The sequence below is a fragment of the Pleurodeles waltl genome, chromosome 9 (assembly GCF_031143425.1).
Source record: "Pleurodeles waltl isolate 20211129_DDA chromosome 9, aPleWal1.hap1.20221129, whole genome shotgun sequence".
NCBI lineage: Eukaryota > Metazoa > Chordata > Amphibia > Caudata > Salamandridae > Pleurodeles > Pleurodeles waltl.
Window position 1 is genome coordinate 1122558863 of NC_090448.1, and position 18330 is coordinate 1122577192.

An 18330-nucleotide genomic window follows, 5' to 3' on the forward strand; every position below is an offset into this window, starting at 1 on the left:
CTCCCATGAGAACCCGTCAACCTGCTCCTCCCCTAGTAAGGAAAAAACGGACCCCTGGCAAAAACAGCTTGCAAATGGCCAAGCTTTGACGGCTAAAAGATACTTACCAAAGAGAGGCTTAGAGATGAGCGTTTCCTAGAAAGGGTTCCATTGAGAAGAGTGTCCCACGCATTCACCTTGGGAGTGAAGATCCTTCTTTAAGAGACCATCCTATAGAAAATCAAAAAAAACATTTGCAGAAGGCCATACCAGATTAAACAATAAGAGGCAACATGGGACCAGGAAATGAATACAATTTTTGACTTGTGTGATATGGCTTCTCTATCTCAAAATTCCATTGCAGCAAACATGTTTATGATGGACAGTGTGCTAGGCTTCCACAGAGTTAAGAGGGTGGCCACAGAGCTCGGTTAAATCAGACCTAAAGATTTCTAAAGCAAATCCAACGCAGATTCTCTTGTGGTGTCTGATGGAACAAAAGACAATATTGCGGGTTGTAAATCAAATGCCACACTAGGAAAGGAATGCAGGTGCATACATTCCTTGTATAGAAATGTTTAAAATTACCAGTATTCTTATTTCATTTTAAGGGCTGCCAGCCTTCAGTTTGGCTGCCTTGATCATATCCTCTTGAATTGGTCGGAACAATTCTCTGAACAGCATGATTACATCGTCATATGTCATCAGTACAGCATATGATACTGCTGACTTAATCATGTTGGATTACAGCTTGGTCTCTCAGTGAAATACTACTCCTGCTTTCCTTTCCATCTTTACGTGCAGCAGATCATTTTTGTCAGTGGACATGGAGAAAAGGCCTGATTTCCTGAAGAGCTGGTGCAACAGACCAGCATGTACATTCTCCCTAATAACAGAGACCATTCCAGCAGAAGATACAGCCTCTGGAACAGTTCTCTACCAACTTCACAACCCACCTAGAGGCAGAGGAAGTGGCAGCCTTCAACAGTGGCAGCAACTTCAACAGCGAAACGAGGACTGTTTCTCCAGCCACCACTGCCAAGGGTGGGGGGAGAATGGCATCAGATGAAAGATAGCAAGAAAAGTCCTAGATATTGTGCAGAACAATACGAGCTTTGCCTCAAAGCCCACTTACAGTGTTGAATTTCTTTTTTTCTCTTTTCGCAGGCAGTATATTCTCACCTGCAGACAGGTGGCAGAGACGCCTCGTAAATACTAAAGGAGCATGGGCTACGAACAGACCAATTAAACTAGCATTTACTCCTGTTGAGACGCCAACAAACAAATGGACCAAACAAGGGACACTTAAGATGTTTTTTCACGAATGTTTTTAGTTGGTTTTGCATGTTAAAGATGTCATTCTGCAGGAAGCCTTCATTGTGTCGCACATCTCGTCTATCATTATTGCACTTGTTTACACCTTGCATGGTACTTAAATGTGCTACATATTTTTTTAGACTTTATTTATACATTTTAATTTCTCATTTAACGTAGAGCAGTGCAACTTGTCAGCATTTCAACACTTGGTTAATTCCCAGTTTCAATCAACAAAACAAATAATTCGAACTTTAACAAACCTCAACCAGCCGTGTGCAGGCACATATGTTCCTCCATATCACATTACTAACCTGCTATCTAGCAAACCAGATCAAACGAGCAGTTTTATAAGTAGTATTGCCTTGCTATTTATATTGTGTCACAGGGACAGGTTCTAATAATTGGTGTTTTACACTGATTGATATAGGTTAGTAGCAATCATGCTTTCCTGAGCATGCACTTGGCAGGTCCCTATGTTAGTGAGCTGCAAACGTTTCAAAGATTTCATCCTAGCCTGCAAAGGTTGATATTTTCCTCAATCCTTTTATTTCCTGTTTTTGAAGAATCGGAGATTCTGCTTCTGGCCATTTCTTTACTTCTTGCTGTCGTTTCTTGATAGGTTTAGCTAGCAAAAGATGCTATGTCCAGAAAGCTGCTGGTTGGCTTGTCTTTGACAAACAACCCCAACAAACTATTGTCTGCCCTCAGGAGGTTTCGACTTTACTTGGTTATTGTCAAGTAATTGTTGATTTTTAGCCAGTATTATGTGGTGTCAGAGCACTTCTAAAACCTCTGCCAGTAGCAGGCATGTTCTTCGCTACAGTTGGGACACTTATATGATGTACTTGGGGAAATTTTGTATGAGACATCCGGTGTCAATATGTTATAAGGGAAACTGGGATGTTGGTGTTATGTTCCATCTTTCCATGTTTATAAAAATTGGATCTTCTCATAGTTGCTCATCACAATTCGTCTCTTGAGGTTGTATCTATTTTTTCATTGGTTCTTTGTGTGTGTCAGGTGACCGCTACTACCTATATGACAGTGGTTTGACCTGCAAAATGAAAACCTGAAGATAATTACTAACCTTGGCAACGCTTGATGTTTCAGTTGTTAAAAGATGAAAATACCAAACTCTTAGCAAACTTGTTGGTTGGAATAGTTCATGTTAAGTAGCGGGAATAAAATAATTTTGGATTTAGAACCGTGCAAAGAGAATAGTTATTTTCAGTTTCCAAATACAAAATCACAGACCTTGGTGTATACACAAGATCACTGGATAAGTTTCTCCATTTGACATCTGTCCCTCAAAATAAGTAAATAGATAGAAATGCATGCTTACTAGTTAAAGTAATTTTCAGTTTTAAAACGTTATAGTACCCTTACCAGTGTTTTGAATAATGGGGAAACAGTACTGTATCTACGATGTCCCAAGGGAAGAGGGTGTCTACAACATGAATGAATAAGTAAAATGACCCCCTCTACTCATTGTCTATCTTTTGGAAACCTGATCAATGAAATCAATGACAGCTTGCAGAATTTTAATGGGACTCCTGGAAAGTTAATGTTTAGTAAATATCAATATAAAACGACTACTGCCAAGAGCTCCTTCTGTTAAAATATCAGAAAGATAAAGAACCTAAGTCGTTTGTTAGGACCATTGAAATGAGATTCTAGAGCCAGGTATAGAGTGACAGAATTTTGTGGCTAATTGAACATGGCATTCATAACTAGGAGTAAACGATACTTGCCAAAGTAGTAAAGTTAATTTCCAGTGTTTGCCAGTATTGTCCTTAGCGAAGGCCAGTTTAACAGTCCATCACATTAATTCAGTGTTGGCTCAAAATGCATTTTTTATGCTGCCACTATATCTCTTATAGTATGTGTTTGAAGATTTGCTATTTACCTATAGGCATTGATTAGTATTTTGTTTTCCAAAATATTACAGGGGTCTGTCTAATGTTGGTGTTCGAAAGGTATATGTTTCTCTTGGGAAAGTAGACAACACGAAAAAAGGAGAGTTACCCTTAAGTGCTAAAAAGGTACAGGGTAATGACGGCAACAAGAAAATATATTTCCTTCTTGTGCCCCACTTGCCCTTAAATAGTTTTTTTTAAAGAATCCAAGCATACCCACTTTTTAGCCATTTTAAACATCCAGCATCAATATGAATCATTTTCTCTCGCTATAGTCGAAAAACGGTGATTTATTCACAAATTAAAAACACAACACTTGCATATGTTAAAAGCACATTTGATTGACAAAACCATCAGTTTCATTCAGATAGAATTCAAATACATAAATCGTTTCCAGTCCATAATAATTCACTCATTAAGGGTCTGTTGTGTTGACACAGCCTTTTGGTGGGATCAGGTATGGGTCACACCACCTTCATCAGGACATACCATTTAAAACAGAACCTTGTCATTAGATATCCTAGATTGTACATACTCATCAGCGACTCGAGAGGTTACCAGTCCTACACTTTCATATTTAACCAGTCCTTTTTTGTCGGAGCCGAGTTCTCTCTCCCACACTCTCTGTATCTGTGGGATCTATTTCAATTTATGGCAAAATACTTAATTTAATTTGAATTCTGGAGCTGGATCATCCGTATTCTGCTCCAGCTGCCCCGGTGTCTGTTTAGCTCCCAACACGGTGCTTCTCAGTTCATTTTTGATACGGGAGCCACAATAATCAGTTTCTCCTCTCTTGGTGCTGCAAGGGTCCTTTGCATAACTCGCTGTAACCCGTTATAATCCAGTTGTTAATAAAGAGAATCTTCAGGGGCCAAGTCCTCCGTTACCGCTCCTGTTGTCCAAGAGGAATCCCTCTGTAATGAGACGCCGCTTTCTGATCTGGCAGGCCTGGTTAAATATGAAAGTGGGGGATTGGTAGGCTCTTGAGTTGCTGATGAGTATGCGGGCTGTGTATCTAATGACTAATTTCTGTTTTAAATGATATGTCCTGATGAAGGTGGTGTGAGCCCACTGAAACGCTGCATCGACTGATTTTTAATTAGTGAATTGTTGTGAATAACAAATGATTTGTGTTTGAATACAATATGAATGTAATTGATCATTTTATTTATCGAATATGCAAGTTATGTGTTTTTAAATTGCAAATAGTATTTTTTGCACTGTAGCGAGACAGAGAATGATTTCATAGTGATTTAATGTTTAATGTGTCTAATAAGTGAGTATGCTTTTCCTTAAAGAACGATTGGAGCACGAGGGAAATCTTTTTTTTGTTAAGGTAAAACACAGCCCATCAATCTACAGTGACTAATCCTGGATAGCCTTTTTTTGTAATTATATTTATTACACCCTGCTTGTCGCTGTCTCTAATACCAAATTTTATTTTACAGATTATGTCTTCTTTGAAAATTCTTCAAGTAACCCATACTTGATACGAAGAATAGAAGAGCTTAATAAGGTATCTTTGCTTTTTTTAAGCTGTTCTTGCTGTTTTCAATATGGTGTTTTGCTTGGCTGTTGCATGTTGTGGGAGGGATCACTTCACGTTTCCAATAGTTCTCTTTCGAAGGTGCAACATCTTGAATCGGTTAATCCTCTTCCACAGGCTGCTAAATCCATTTGTTAGATCCTAGTCACATCCATGTTTCGTTATTGTTTCAGTATCAAGGCAGTGCGAGTTGACACTAAATCAAAGTGTGGGTGGTGGGGGACTGAGTAAATTCTACTAGCTGTGGACACATCCTAGTCTGTTAATATCTAGATTAAAAAATGTGTGCCAACCTGCAGTCAAGTTACATACACCCTACTCAACAATTTAGGGTTATGAGTTTGCCTAGAGAAAAATAAAAAGCAGAGTAAAAACAATATTTGTCTTCCAAATACTCACTGGTTGAGTTGCTTACAATCGTTGTCGAAATCGGAAAGGGATCCTCAACCATTCCAAATGGGTAATGAGAAACCTTTCTTTGCTCTTTTCAGGGATGTGGAATTCCTATCACCCGACGCCCGGGACATATTGTTTGGGGTCAAGGACAACAAGTTTTCATGTTTATTTTGTCATTGGGACAAGTAGGCCCAGCCCCCAGCAGCACAAACCCTTTGGCTGCCAGTTTACAGAGGAGGGAACTGTATGTAGTTTAGGTAATATGTGTGCCCACATTTTAATGCTGTTCGAACTTGTATTTATGGTTCATTAATGAGAAGCCTTCATTATTAGTGTGAGCGCTATAAATAAACGTTTTAAGGTCCCACTACACTACTGACAGTGGTTCCAGTTAAAAAAAAAAAAAAAGTGTACACACGTTTGAAAAGTTTAATGATACGAGGCTAAGTATCATGCTCCCAGAATGCTCTCTGATTAGATGCAGATGTTTGCAGAATCTTGTAAGCAAGAGTGATGATTCTTTGCTTTCATAATAAAATGTTCAGAAAAAAATACAAGTGGGGAAAAAAGTTTCACTACCATGAAACTTTAGGCGCTATTTCTGTGAAGCGTCATTTAGTAAAATGTGTTGATGCATGCTAGTATTTCAAAAAAATATTCATAATGGAAAATCAATGTAACCATGTTCAACACGATTATGGGACGCTTGAAAATAAACAAGCACTGCTAAAACCAACTGATCTGACTTTTTTTTTTTTTTTGTCTCTCTTGATTTAGTCTTGTTTTGACATGGCTTTCGTAACACTTTATTGTTGTGGGAGCTGCCATACTCTCACCACTGTAACAAACACTGGCAAAAAGAACAAAATGTTTTTGGCCTCAAAAAGTACACATTGCCACCAGTGGTGTTAGCACAGCACCTGCCCTGAGTGAGTCTGGAGGGGGGAGGGCCTCCATGTTCTTTGCAGGGGCCCCCCTCCAATTTCATTATGCCACTGATTGCCACAATAGTTCCTGGCACTGAACAAAACCACTTTGTGTGCCAATATGCTCCTTGTAGAAGAGCAGAATGAGATCACTCGCAGTAAAGCCAGCCGATAGAGAGAGAAATAGAAGTTTAATAAAAACAAAATGTCTTTGTTAACGCCAGACATAATTAGGGACCCAATTCTTGAAGAAAGTCACAAAAGTGCACCCATGCTATATGTCTTTGAAATAGTGGCTTTCATGAAGTCACAAGAACTTTCAGAAGTAGACCAGAAAATCGTACTAGAAAATATTTGTGAACTGTATTTTAGCACGAGCAAATATGCATGTGTAGATTTGCTCATGTGAAAATCTATTGAGCATTTACAAGTTCACTTTCCCTCCAACCACTTTTTTCCCCCAACCCTGGAAGAACTTCTACTTCTGCCACTGTCGGGAGTAAACTTCCAACCTTTCTCATTATGGGAAAAGATTAGAGGAGAGCTGGTGAAAATCCTTAAAACGTGCTAGTTAGTAGTTTTGCAGACTCAAAGCCATTCCAGGCCTGGAACTACTGCTTACTGCTTCCTCCAGCCCCAGTATGTAGGTCTGCGCAATGGTGGCAAAATAAGGAAATTGCTATAGTAGGGATTGAAATTGCAACTGTGCACCCATACTATAGTAGCAGACCTGGCATAATCAGAGAGACTATTATCAGTGCTCTTACATAATGAGTTTGCTGCTATAATTTGTCGCCATGCTACATGGTACCAAAGGGACAAGTAGGTTTTTTACAGGACAAGTAGATTTAAGAAGCAACCTGTCCCACGGACAAGTAGATATTTTAATAAATTCCACTCCTCTGCCTGTTATGCTCGGATCCTCTTCCCTGTGATATCAACTCATCAATTATGTCATTATCTAGGAAAGGGGGCTATAGGCCTAGCATTAAAGGCAAACGTTTCGTTGGGTAGTGAGGATTCTGGAGGAGCAGCCAAGATTATTATTTTTTTTCTTTCTTTTTTTAGATGTATAGCTGTTAGAACTTTATTGCACCATCCATCCTCCCATATTTTTGAGAGTAATAAAACTCTACATATAATTGATAATCTCCCTTTATTTGTTAATCCGTAGCATCTACATGACCAGGATGACGTAAGTAAAACTGTGTTGGGGATATTATGCATCACTGATTAACTTTAGTTCCGCACAACATTTGAACAACATTTTCAGGCCATTCCCAAGCTAAGTTGGCCCGACGCATTCATTGGGACTTGAATCCTTTGTACAGGTTTGCCATACTATCCAGCTATCCCTAGGAGAATATATCGAGCCTAAAGTGGTTAACTGTACCAACTGTTGGGTAATGTTAAAATAAGCCTGCAAAGATAAAAGGGAATTTTATGCCTGTTAATCCATATGTTCAGTCAAAGATGAATCAAATGCTTCTCATTTTCTTTTGTTCTTTTGGAAACCACATACACTAATTACATCTCTTTGAACATGCTCCCAATTCACTCATGAGTGCCTCTAGGTCCTTTTCAGGCTTACTCCAATAAATGCATACCTCTTTGTTGAATGAGATATTAATTTTGTTTTTTAGTGGTAGTTTCAGTATGCCCAATTAACATGTCAAACTTTTAATAGTGCGCTCCCCCCCTTCTCCCCCCCCAGCTGTATTAATAAACTATACATGTATATTAAATTATTGGTTGGAATAATAACAAAACAATCAACTTCTATTTGCACCCATTTCAGTACAGGACTGCATTTTATAGTCTAACTCTGGAAAGTGCTACTCGCTGGTATTTTAAATATCCAATACTCTTGTCGTACTTGTGTACACTTGCTACACTAGCGCCTCAGATGTAAATGAAAGCATCCTCCACAGCATGCGCCATGGGATTATAGTATTTCCTCTAAACATATTACCTAGCCATGTGATTGCCTAAAAGTCAACAATGCAAAACACATGTGCTATAGTCCCAACAGTCCCCTTGAGTCAGTGCACCAACCGTTTTGAAATGCCGTCCTTGAATTTTCAATAGAGAGCACATTCTAATTCAGGCCTTCAAATGTGAGACCTCCATCTTAAAATTAACTTTCACTCCTTGCAATCCTTGCAATGCTGTGGTTTTTGTGTCCTATTTCTGCCACTCATTTTGATCCTACATTTTTCCTAATTGTCCAGTTAAGAGAATTTGCATGATGGTTCGTTAGAAACCAAGGATGGACACATCTGATGTAACTTTTATGCTTTTCAATGCAACTATTTTCATCTCACTTTATCATCTGTTGAAGATTTTGTGGCTTCTCTGTAACCTTCACATTACTATGATTAGCTGGCTTGTTCGTAGTCACATTGTTGGTTGACAAAATGCTCCACAAATCCTTTTCTTCTAAGTCCAAACTATGAGAACTTTATCTACCAACAGTGACATTGTTATCAAGCTTAACCGAAAGTAATATATAGGAGACATTATTGAATACCTCTTTTTGAGGCTTTGCTTTATTCTTTTATTCTAAAATTATTTTTGATTAGTATAAAATATTGGAATATCTGCAATTTCAGGCAGTGAACCTTGTAGAAAGAAGAAAAACACAATTGTAGCATATTTAAGGGTGCACTCAAAGGTGGCAATGAATATGAGAATGATTGGCATTATAACAAGAGAAAGAAAATACGCTTGTAATATCCACACTGATGTTATAGATCACATTCTGCATATTGCCTTTGTAACAAGTTTCAAGCATAACTGGTATATATATATTTTTTTAACTACGTATCAGAGGAATACTGACGCCCGCCTCCAAGGGGTGGAGAAGGAGGGAAGAGAGGGGGGGAACAGGACATGTAACTGATGGTTGAGGGGAGTCCGTCAAGAGTATCTCCCGTACATCACATGTTTATTGCGGGTATGATGGACATAGCAACGTCCTAACCCAGTTACGTGAGGTGCTGGTTTAAAGCCTGTGTCCTTCCGAGCCGGCCACGACAGGGTGGTTACTCAGGGTGACCTGTCATCTTATTTGGCCTCTACCTTCTCAGAAGTACGTTTGCCAATCAGGAGGGTTAGTCGGTGCCCAGCACCTGCCCCCGCCACTATTTAACACCTGTTGTTCTGCCAATATACCTGACCTAAAGTCTGCCAGCCACTGCTGAATGGGGGGAGGGTAGTCTGCTTTTCTGCTTATGGCAATCCTGCATTTAGCCAGTACCAACGGCAACTACATAAATGTATTAATGGGTTTACATGCTGCTGAGCGGGAAGTGACACTCAGTAAGCAGTGGAGACTATCCCTCGTAGCCTCAAAAAGAAACTCGTAACACCTCGTCCCAATATGTTGCTAAAGGGGGGGGCGTGTGGGGCGGGGGGTGTGATCTGGGCATGTCCAGACCATATGTACAAAATTAGCAGGGGAGGTCCGGCAGCACAGTCGGCCACCCCTGGATATATACGCGCTAGTCTCTCTTGAGTTAGATATGTAAGGCTTTGCTTTATTCTTGCTAATACCTTTGACAATAACCAGGTTATTCCTTGATCAAACTACTTTTTTTTTTTTTTGTTTTTTTTGTTTTTTCTAAAACTCTTTTTTTCTGTAGGTCAGTTTACATCTCTAATCTCTTCCTAAGTCTCTGATTACAGTTAAATTCTAATTAAATGTGCAAAAGTAGTTTTCCTTGACTTTGACACCATACTGTGACAGTTGCCTTGCGTTTGAAAGGGAAGCAGTCCAGATGATGATATTGCTCCTGCAGTGTATTTATGGAATCGCAGAATCATGCACTGGTGTTGCAAACCTTTCTAGAGAACCATGTTTCACAGAGAAGTCTTCCAGTATCGCGTTCTAGTTCCTCAGATCGTTGTTACAGCACTAAACAGGCACTTCCCTGCTGTAGTTTGTACTCTTTAAAGCTGAAGTTGATCACAATTTCACACATTTGACTCCAGGCTGAAGAGGTGTTAAGAAGTCTCTTGGCCTTTTCAACTTTCCAGTTGGTGTTTGTTCTCATTGGGCTACACAATTTTAAATTTCAATGTTGAGATCATAGTGGGCAATGAACTTGCTGGGGAGATCTGCATCTAATTTTCAAGTCATAATTTGGAATCCTAGCAAGGTTTAGCTTGTTTCTATTTGTGTGATTAAAAAGTATAGTGTTATTGAGATGTGCCGTAATTTTGCTATAGCGCTTAGACATTTGTACATGGTCTATGTGCAGAGTTGTGTTTGGTGGCTATGACTAGCTCAACAATGCTAATAGCATATTACACCCTGAACAAGTGCCTAGCTGTTTCATTCCGTGGCATATTTTCATGCGTATTTGTTTTTAATGAAAGGTTTTTAAGCAAAACAAGCTTTTGATTTGAGCAATAAGGTAAAATCCCACTTAAGAGGGCTTGTGGTTATTAATACAATTTTTCCCCTGTGTAAAACAATTGTTGCGTGCAGTCTTTTTGCCAGTAAACAGTTTCTTAATGTTAGTTTTGCTCTACCGGCGGTAATAAACTTGAACTAAACCTTTGCACTGTAGTAATGATTGGGTGCAAAATCTATTAGTGCAGTTGCTCTAAAATGTTTGTATTGAACCGCATTTATTTTCACTGTCATGGCATGCCTGTACTGTGAGTGTGTGTGTATAATATTTAAAATATAGACAACCTCGTCATATTTAATGCACCATCCCTAAACCACTCTGAGGGGCTTCACCATTGTCAGAACGTCTAGGATTAGGCAGCGTGGAGTGCCAAATTATGCAACAAAGGTATCAAAAATATGGCAAAAACAAATTATGTACCAAATTCTCTGGAAGTGTTATATTCAGTTATTTTAACCAGAGACAACATTGTTTATGAAATATGGAAATTATGTGGCATGTTTGTTAAATCTCTAATTATGTTGTGCTACAGAATCGCATAAATACAGTAGCCCTCTCAGTTGTCCATTCAAAATCAATTTATTAATGAAAGATGAAATAGCACAAAACCTTTTAAGCAGGATATGTGTTGTAACCCCTCTTTCTGCTATCTGTGGCTTGAGTGACATTTACAAACCATGTGGCATTCCGCCTTTTGAGTTGTCACCAGAACCCCTAAACGCAATATTGGACAATATTATACATTTACCCTTGTCCCCCTCCCCCACCCCACAATAAATATGTGCTGAAAGGTTTTAGCACAATGTAAAGACAAGTCCTATTCTATCAAGGAGACTGATTGCAACCCGGTAATATGCATGGGAACTCCAGATGTGATCTCGATGCGGGTCCCTACAAATTTAACAAGGGGCTTGCCCATTACCTCATACTTTGCCCCTTCCTCTTGCCCTTTCTACCAAGGTCATGGAACTCAACAGAGCTAGTCTGTTTCCACCAAAGGTTTTATGGTCATCCATAAAAAAAAAGGGTTTACATACTGTGTTTAATATTATGTCTAACATTACCCTGAGTTAAGTAGGACAAGCACCTACGAAGTGTTTATTGAAAGTAATGCCAAATATTGATCTAATATAGTCAGAAAAACCCATGGCATGCCCTTGTTGTAAAGCCACATTTTTGATGTGTAGGTTGCTTGAAGCATGCTGGGTTACACGTGGCCTCATTGTAGCCACTCTAAATTTGCTGCTGCCTCCTCTTTAGTTTAATGCCATTCTTTGCAACCTTCAGAACAGAGACTTATACCCACAGATTCCTCAATTTCTGACTACTCCCCAGACGCCAGACCGGATATGAAAACGTTTTAGCTGTATCTCTGTGCAGTGGTAGGGCGTGGTGTGCTGCATCTCACAGATGCCGTTCCACTCTGGCACGGAGGTTATAGAAGTTCCCCACGTCATTTCCACGCGCTGCCACCAGGGTTTTTTTGTTGTTGTTTTTGTGCGCTACCACATGCTGATCAGGTGTTATCCCTCATCTCTTTGAGACCTTACCTCGATTTAAAATAAATAACAATTCTTTCACAGGGTTTAAGCCCTGTACGAACTTTCACAAACAAATGTCTGTAATCCTCATCAGATTTGCCTGTATTTACTTGTTGTCGAAGTACAACCAAAAGCCCTGCAGTGACTGCGCATCTATTCACCCAAAGACCATACAAGACAATGAGGCAAAACATTACATTGCCAAGCATTTGGAAGACTTCTCAATGAGACTGGTCCAAGTCGAAAGTTCAGCCTGTGTCTGGTTCAAGGTACAGAAGTTGTAGGAGTCGTTCAAGAGGTTGGTTTTCGTTTCGATCAAAGTCCTTGGATTCGTTGAAATAAAAATGCAAGATGTTTGACCTGGACTCTGCCTCCTCTTGCAGTTTACAATCTTCCCCTATGAAATCACTTGGGCGGCACCATAAATCTCAATATCGCTTTTGGAGTCGTTCAATGTTGGAGACAATCTCTCGACTTATTCCACCACAACTTTGAGAAACAAGGCAGTTCTCCACTCCTAATTAGAGTGAAGAGTTGCGCCTAATTTCTTTCACTTGATCGTAGTTCACAGAGACTAATGCACACCATGCATTCCCTGTTTGGCATGGATTTGGACAGTGACTATGTTGCTGGTGATAAGACTGCCCAACCATATTATGCGGAAAATTGGTATAATAACCTGCAGGAGGCTAGTGACCTTGATACCTCAAATGAGTTTGAGCTTCTATACGCCACCTGATTATGCCACTGAGTTAAGTGCTTCTTACGTCATGATGTGTAGGGTGGCCGAAGTCCTTGACCTCCAGCTCCCCACCATGGAGGTCAATACCAATGTTCTTATGGATGTCCTCTAGCTGGGGCTAACATCCACTGATCTAATCTTAGTTTCTAACCAGACTCTTACAGATAACCTTGTAGGGGACTGTGACGGAGAGCCCGGTCGCGCGCATGAAGAGGATAACGCCTCTTTCGCTGACGGGCCGTCCTGCAGGAGCCCCAGGGGGACCACGAAAAGAACAACACACAGAAGTCTTAAAGACTTCTGGGTTAAGACACCAGAGGAGGTGGCGGGCCTCGGAGGGGCGGGCAGAACGACAAACCGAGAGAGAGTGAGAGACTGGGAGGACACTATGGAAGAAAACAAGGAACTGGTGAGAGAACGAGGGAGAACTAAGCTGTCACGATCACAGAGGGAAACCTGGAAAGAGGTACGACAGGAGAAGGACGGAGATACCACCATGAGAGAAGAGATACCCATCTAAAACATCCCAGGAGGCGTGTGGCTTTCTAAGGTACGGTCTAAATTCAGAACATGCATAAGATATGTAGTGGCAGGAAGGCATACAAGTCCCTTTTTCCATTCCAGGCGGGATGAGTCTCCTAACAGGATTTCTGGAGTAAATGCCAATGCGCAAAACCATTGACATGGCCATGACTCGTCGCCACTTATTGTATCTCGAGGTGGCGCAGGGCATATTCAGGTGCCGCTCGTGATCTACCCGGCAACTGGTCAATTCATCTGCTCTGGCATTTTAGAACTCTACCAGATGGTGACTAGAAAGATATTCTACCACTCCAGCTGCCTCTTCTGAAGCAAAGTCTCTTGACACAGGTCCCAGGACCTGATGGATGGTCCGAGTCATCATAGTTGCTTCAGATTGGACCACAAATGTGGTATCTGAAACTCCTGTGCACGAGCATCTGTTCTCTGATCATGCTGTCATTATGGAAGAACCCTGCAAATTGCACCTCTATGCATTGAGATTGAGCATCTGAAATTGTCTGCTTTTGACTTGCTTTCTTAGTTAGTGGATGTCATTCTCTTTACCAGATGCCCTTACACAAAATCGATCTGTCTAGGGCGCTGTTAGGTTTCTAACTAGGTCTGGTGTCTGAGATGCAGCCCCTTTACAAACTATGCTGTAAGATTTCTTCTTGCTTGTTTGTCTTTAGCCCAGAAAGGTTTTAAGGACTTGTAAGAGGCTCTGTAAAAGGTTATTTATTATCCTGTTTGGCCATTTTATGTCAGCCAGATCAACTGGTGTTTAAATCACCAAGTGGGATGCAATATATTAAGGATTTGATAAGCATGTTCCCTCCCAAACAGTTTGTGAGGACCCAGTGGGACCTTAACGTAGTCTTGCCTATTGTTGTGTGTGCACCTTTTACCCCTATGCATTTTTGTTCACTCCATCTCTTGAATCTGAAATTGTGTTCCTCACTGTGATTACGGCTGCTTGTTTCAGTGCTACCACCCAACACCACCTTGTTCCAGGACAATTTGTGCTGAGGACTCGGTGGCCTTTTTACCTAAGGGTGTTACCCTTCTATGTTGGGCATGAGGTCATTTTACTGGCATTCTTTGCTCTCCTTCACCACTCAGAAATAGAAGCAGTTCCATCGGGTGGGCCTCAAAAGGGCTTTGAGGGGGGGGGGAGGGGGGTGTGTGTGTGTGTGTGTGTGTGTGTGTGTGTGTGTGTTTTTTTTTTTTTTTGTACTAAGGCTCATTGAGTAGAAGATGAGCTCTTTGTGGGGTTTTGTGAAGCGAAGAAAGGGATGACTGTGCAAAAGTAGACCCTCTCAAGGTGAATGTCCCTTGCATCAAGGTCTGCTACATTCCACCAAGGGTGCTATGACTTTATTGGTATGAGAGTTGTCTGCCCAATGTAGGCTACAGCATGGGTGTTTGGTATATACCTTAACATAGCGCTACTGCCTTGAAAACCATGTTCGGCAGGAAGGACACTTCACCTGTTCGGTGGTGCAGGATTTTTTGACTTTAGTCGACTCCCACGTCCCTCCATCTTTGCGATGCACTGCTTTGGTATATGTTCTAAAAGTGAGGAATCTGCAGTTAGAAATATCCATTAGAAGAACAAGTAAGTTATCTTTGGTAATGATCCTTCCGGTGGATACTCTATATAACAGCAGATTCCACACTACCTCTGCACTGTCCTCTTCTGTGATGTGGCTTCTATTAGACATTTAAAAAGGTATCAAGCTAGAGATAATCACACTGCCGCCATCAGTTGTTCTTGCACTCCTCATCTGAGGGCGCTGAAAGGGGAAAAGTCTAGAAACTTATTTCAGCATGCAAGGGTGGATTTTATATGCAGTGCTCCTCTGTCATGTCTAGGGTGATATGTAGTCAGGACGGAGTTGAATGACACCTTCTAGTTGAGCACTATAGTATTGTTGAAAAATTCTGTGGCTACCACCTGGCCAATCTATTGGACAATCCAGTCTAATGGTGAGTTATGAAGTTAGAGCATCCAGCATAAAGAGTGTTACCAAAGGTAAATAACATGTTCTACTGCTTTGTGTTTTTTTCATGCTTACAAGGGTGACTGTCAAGTTGGTGTTCCACTTCTTGAAGGAACAGGAGTTTGAGACCAGGATGGATGGATACACATTTAATGTTTTTGTTGGCGCTAAAGACTACCTTTATCCACTTTACAGACTGCAACTGGAAATGTGGAAGCAAAAGTGGTATGTTTCTACAGAAGAAGAGATATATCTAGCACACTAATATCACTGGCAGACAAACATGCAAGTAGGTATTTTTTTAATTTACGTTGTAGATGTTCTAATGTGAATTTCACTCTGACAATGCCTTGAAACCATGCTCAATGTCTGTCTAGCTTGGGATTCCCTTTTCCATTTGTGTATTTATTTGGCCTGACTCCCTGTACTGAGCAGATGTGTGTTGGTGTCAGATCTCCTTTCTCAGACTTCGGCAAGCCTAGATGTTTGTATGTTAAATAAAAGTAAAAAAACAAAAACAAACCCTTTTACTTCCATGAGGGATTTGACAAGCTTTAACTGATCAGGTCCTGAGGCCTAGCACTCTAATAGCCCCAGAAAATGTACCACAGAAGACTGTTTAACAAAAGCTTTGTCCACTTAGTACTAGGCACACATTTCCATGTCATTCCCCCTTTGCAGCCATGTGTCATAATTTTTCCCTGTTTCTGCCACACGGTTCATGGTTGTAGACCGTTCTGCTCATTGGCAGTATTTGCTTACGCAGCCAAGGTTCAAATCGTACTTTCTTATCCACTGGTTGTTCGTGGGAAATAATCTTCAGTGAGAAGCACCTTTCACATATAGAATACTCATCTAACCTGTATGTCAAAATGCCTTAAGAAGCCTGCTTCATCAGATATAGAAAATAGAACCTAGACTTGTCCTGCTTGAGATGTGCGACTTTGTTTTAGCGTGGGAAGCCAGAAAGGCGGACTTTAATCACTACTTCAGTCAGCTGACATTAAACGTGCTTCCCAGTTTTTACCCTTGTTCTTTGACTTACCCTGTAAGGCAAATTCCACTGACGCATACACGGTTGTGTTCTTAATGTTTTTTTGCTTGAGGTATGCACCCTCTGCAAACAGATAAAAATGAAAAGGTAAAAAACACGTTGGCCTAGCAGTTCCTGACACAGAAGGAGTATACTTTTTTGTGGATGTGCACATGGTGCATGAGGCAGCGGCTGAGGTGGGCTAACCCTATGCCTCATTCTGTATGACATGGTGCGCAGAAGCAAAATGCGAATGACAGCAGGACAGTGGATGAAGAGTGCTGGCTGAAAGTCCCTGTTTTGTAATGTTGTTATATTATTACGATCAAAACCTCTTAGCTAATGCCAACCCTAACCATTAATCCTCAAGGCTTCTACGACTGGAAATTGGTAGTATGAAGTGGATGATGTCTAGGGTGTTGCATTGGACCTAAATAAAATACCTTGGTCATTTTGATGTTGTCAGAAGTTCCAAAGTCCAAACCTCTTACTAAAATGGCATTGTGTACAGACATTCAATAAGGAGTCTATGCCTTCCACTTTAAAAGAGCAATATTCTAGTAATGTGGCACTGGAAAATGCAGCTTTACCTTGGTTGAAAAGCCTGTGAACAATACCTTGAAAACAAACTCTAAGTTAAGACAGTCTTTTACCAGCCTGTTAGCGGTGCTCCCCATGCCTATTTCGTATTGATATTGTTACTGTGACTGTACGCTCTGCAGGTATACCACGAACCACAGAGGTAGCATCGCCCTCCTAAGAATACTTTAAGTTTATATGGCTTGGCTCGTTCTAGGTCTTTGTTTTTGTGCCATCAGCACATTTTAAATGCAGTGACAGATGAAAACGCCTTTAAGCTTTTTTAGTTTTACCATCTTATCCTTTTTGTATTGGTTCATTTTATTTACGTTTTTATTTTGTGCGCACTTTGATTGTTAGTAGTCTCCGTGCTCTTGGGCCTCATGTAGGTTCTCCTTGCAACATCTATTGCAATAGACATTTTCACAACTCCTGTCCCCTCAAAGTTAGTGAGGCCTAGGATTGTTCAGTAGTAATGCCCTGCACCACAAAATCCCATTTGTATCCACTCCCACAGACTGTTATTGTTGCAGCAGCCATAAGACATCATGAATTCTAATATCACTGCTTGGCCATCTCTCCAACATGGCCTTCATTATGAGTCAAGTGGGGTGGTATCCACTGGAGGGACACCACTTTGTGTGATCATGACTCACCCGGTGTTCCCAGTGCTGGTGTGTTGGGAAAGGAACCTGCTCACCCATGCCCCTAAACACCTAACCGGCCTCCTTTCGTCCCCACTCTGCACCCGCTCAGCAGCTAACATTTACCATGGGCTAAAGGTGGAAACTGTTGAACTTCCATTTTAAAAGTTACATTTTTTTTTTGGACCCTAAGTAAAGATGTTCTAGGTATCATGCTATTTTTGCTAGTAGCAACTACAGCAGTTGCTTTAGTTGCAGAACTACATATTACCGTAATGGATCATCTGACAAGCATTCACCCAGGTATTTACTATGTCCATCTGTGGACAAACTCTAAATCAGTAGTTTATGAATCTGTACTTAATTACATCTTGGACCGTAGTGGTACCTATAGCATATTTAGTGTAAAACACCTTTATATTACATTCCAATAATTTTATCTGCAAGAACCGTAGGAGACCGCAGAGGCAACAAAAGTGAACATGAAAGCAGCTGTATCTCTTTAAACTGGGGTAAAGTGGAGTTTATCCGATTATTGGATCTTTCATAGATTCACATGCTTTAGTCTTCCCAGTCGTCGAAGTGGGAGTCCCATGGTATCCTATAAAGCAGTATATAATAATCGTAGAGTCTACAATGCAAATAGGCCTGAAATTTGCTAGTCAATCCATTTCATTATTCAAAATGGACCAAACCTGAACCATGACTAATCAGGCGACAGCACCCTCTAGAACACTCCCAAGAGAAGCTCCCTTCCTCAGATTTTCA

At 40.7% G+C, this 18330-nt stretch overlaps 1 protein-coding gene across 5 annotated transcripts in view; it reads left to right on the forward strand.

The window, feature by feature from the left end:
• Positions 1-18330, forward strand: part of MTA1 (metastasis associated 1) — a 555902-nt gene that overhangs the window by 83102 nt on the left and 454470 nt on the right. For 3 of the 5 annotated variants that reach the window (XM_069208854.1, XM_069208851.1, XM_069208852.1), the window contains exons 2-3: positions 4664-4731; positions 15502-15595. In XM_069208854.1, the coding sequence (XP_069064955.1) occupies positions 4664-4731; positions 15502-15595 (162 nt within the window). Of the gene's footprint in view, positions 1-4663; positions 4732-15384; positions 15596-18330 lie in introns of all 5 variants that reach the window. The other 2 variants (XM_069208855.1, XM_069208853.1) reach the window with 1 other exon arrangement.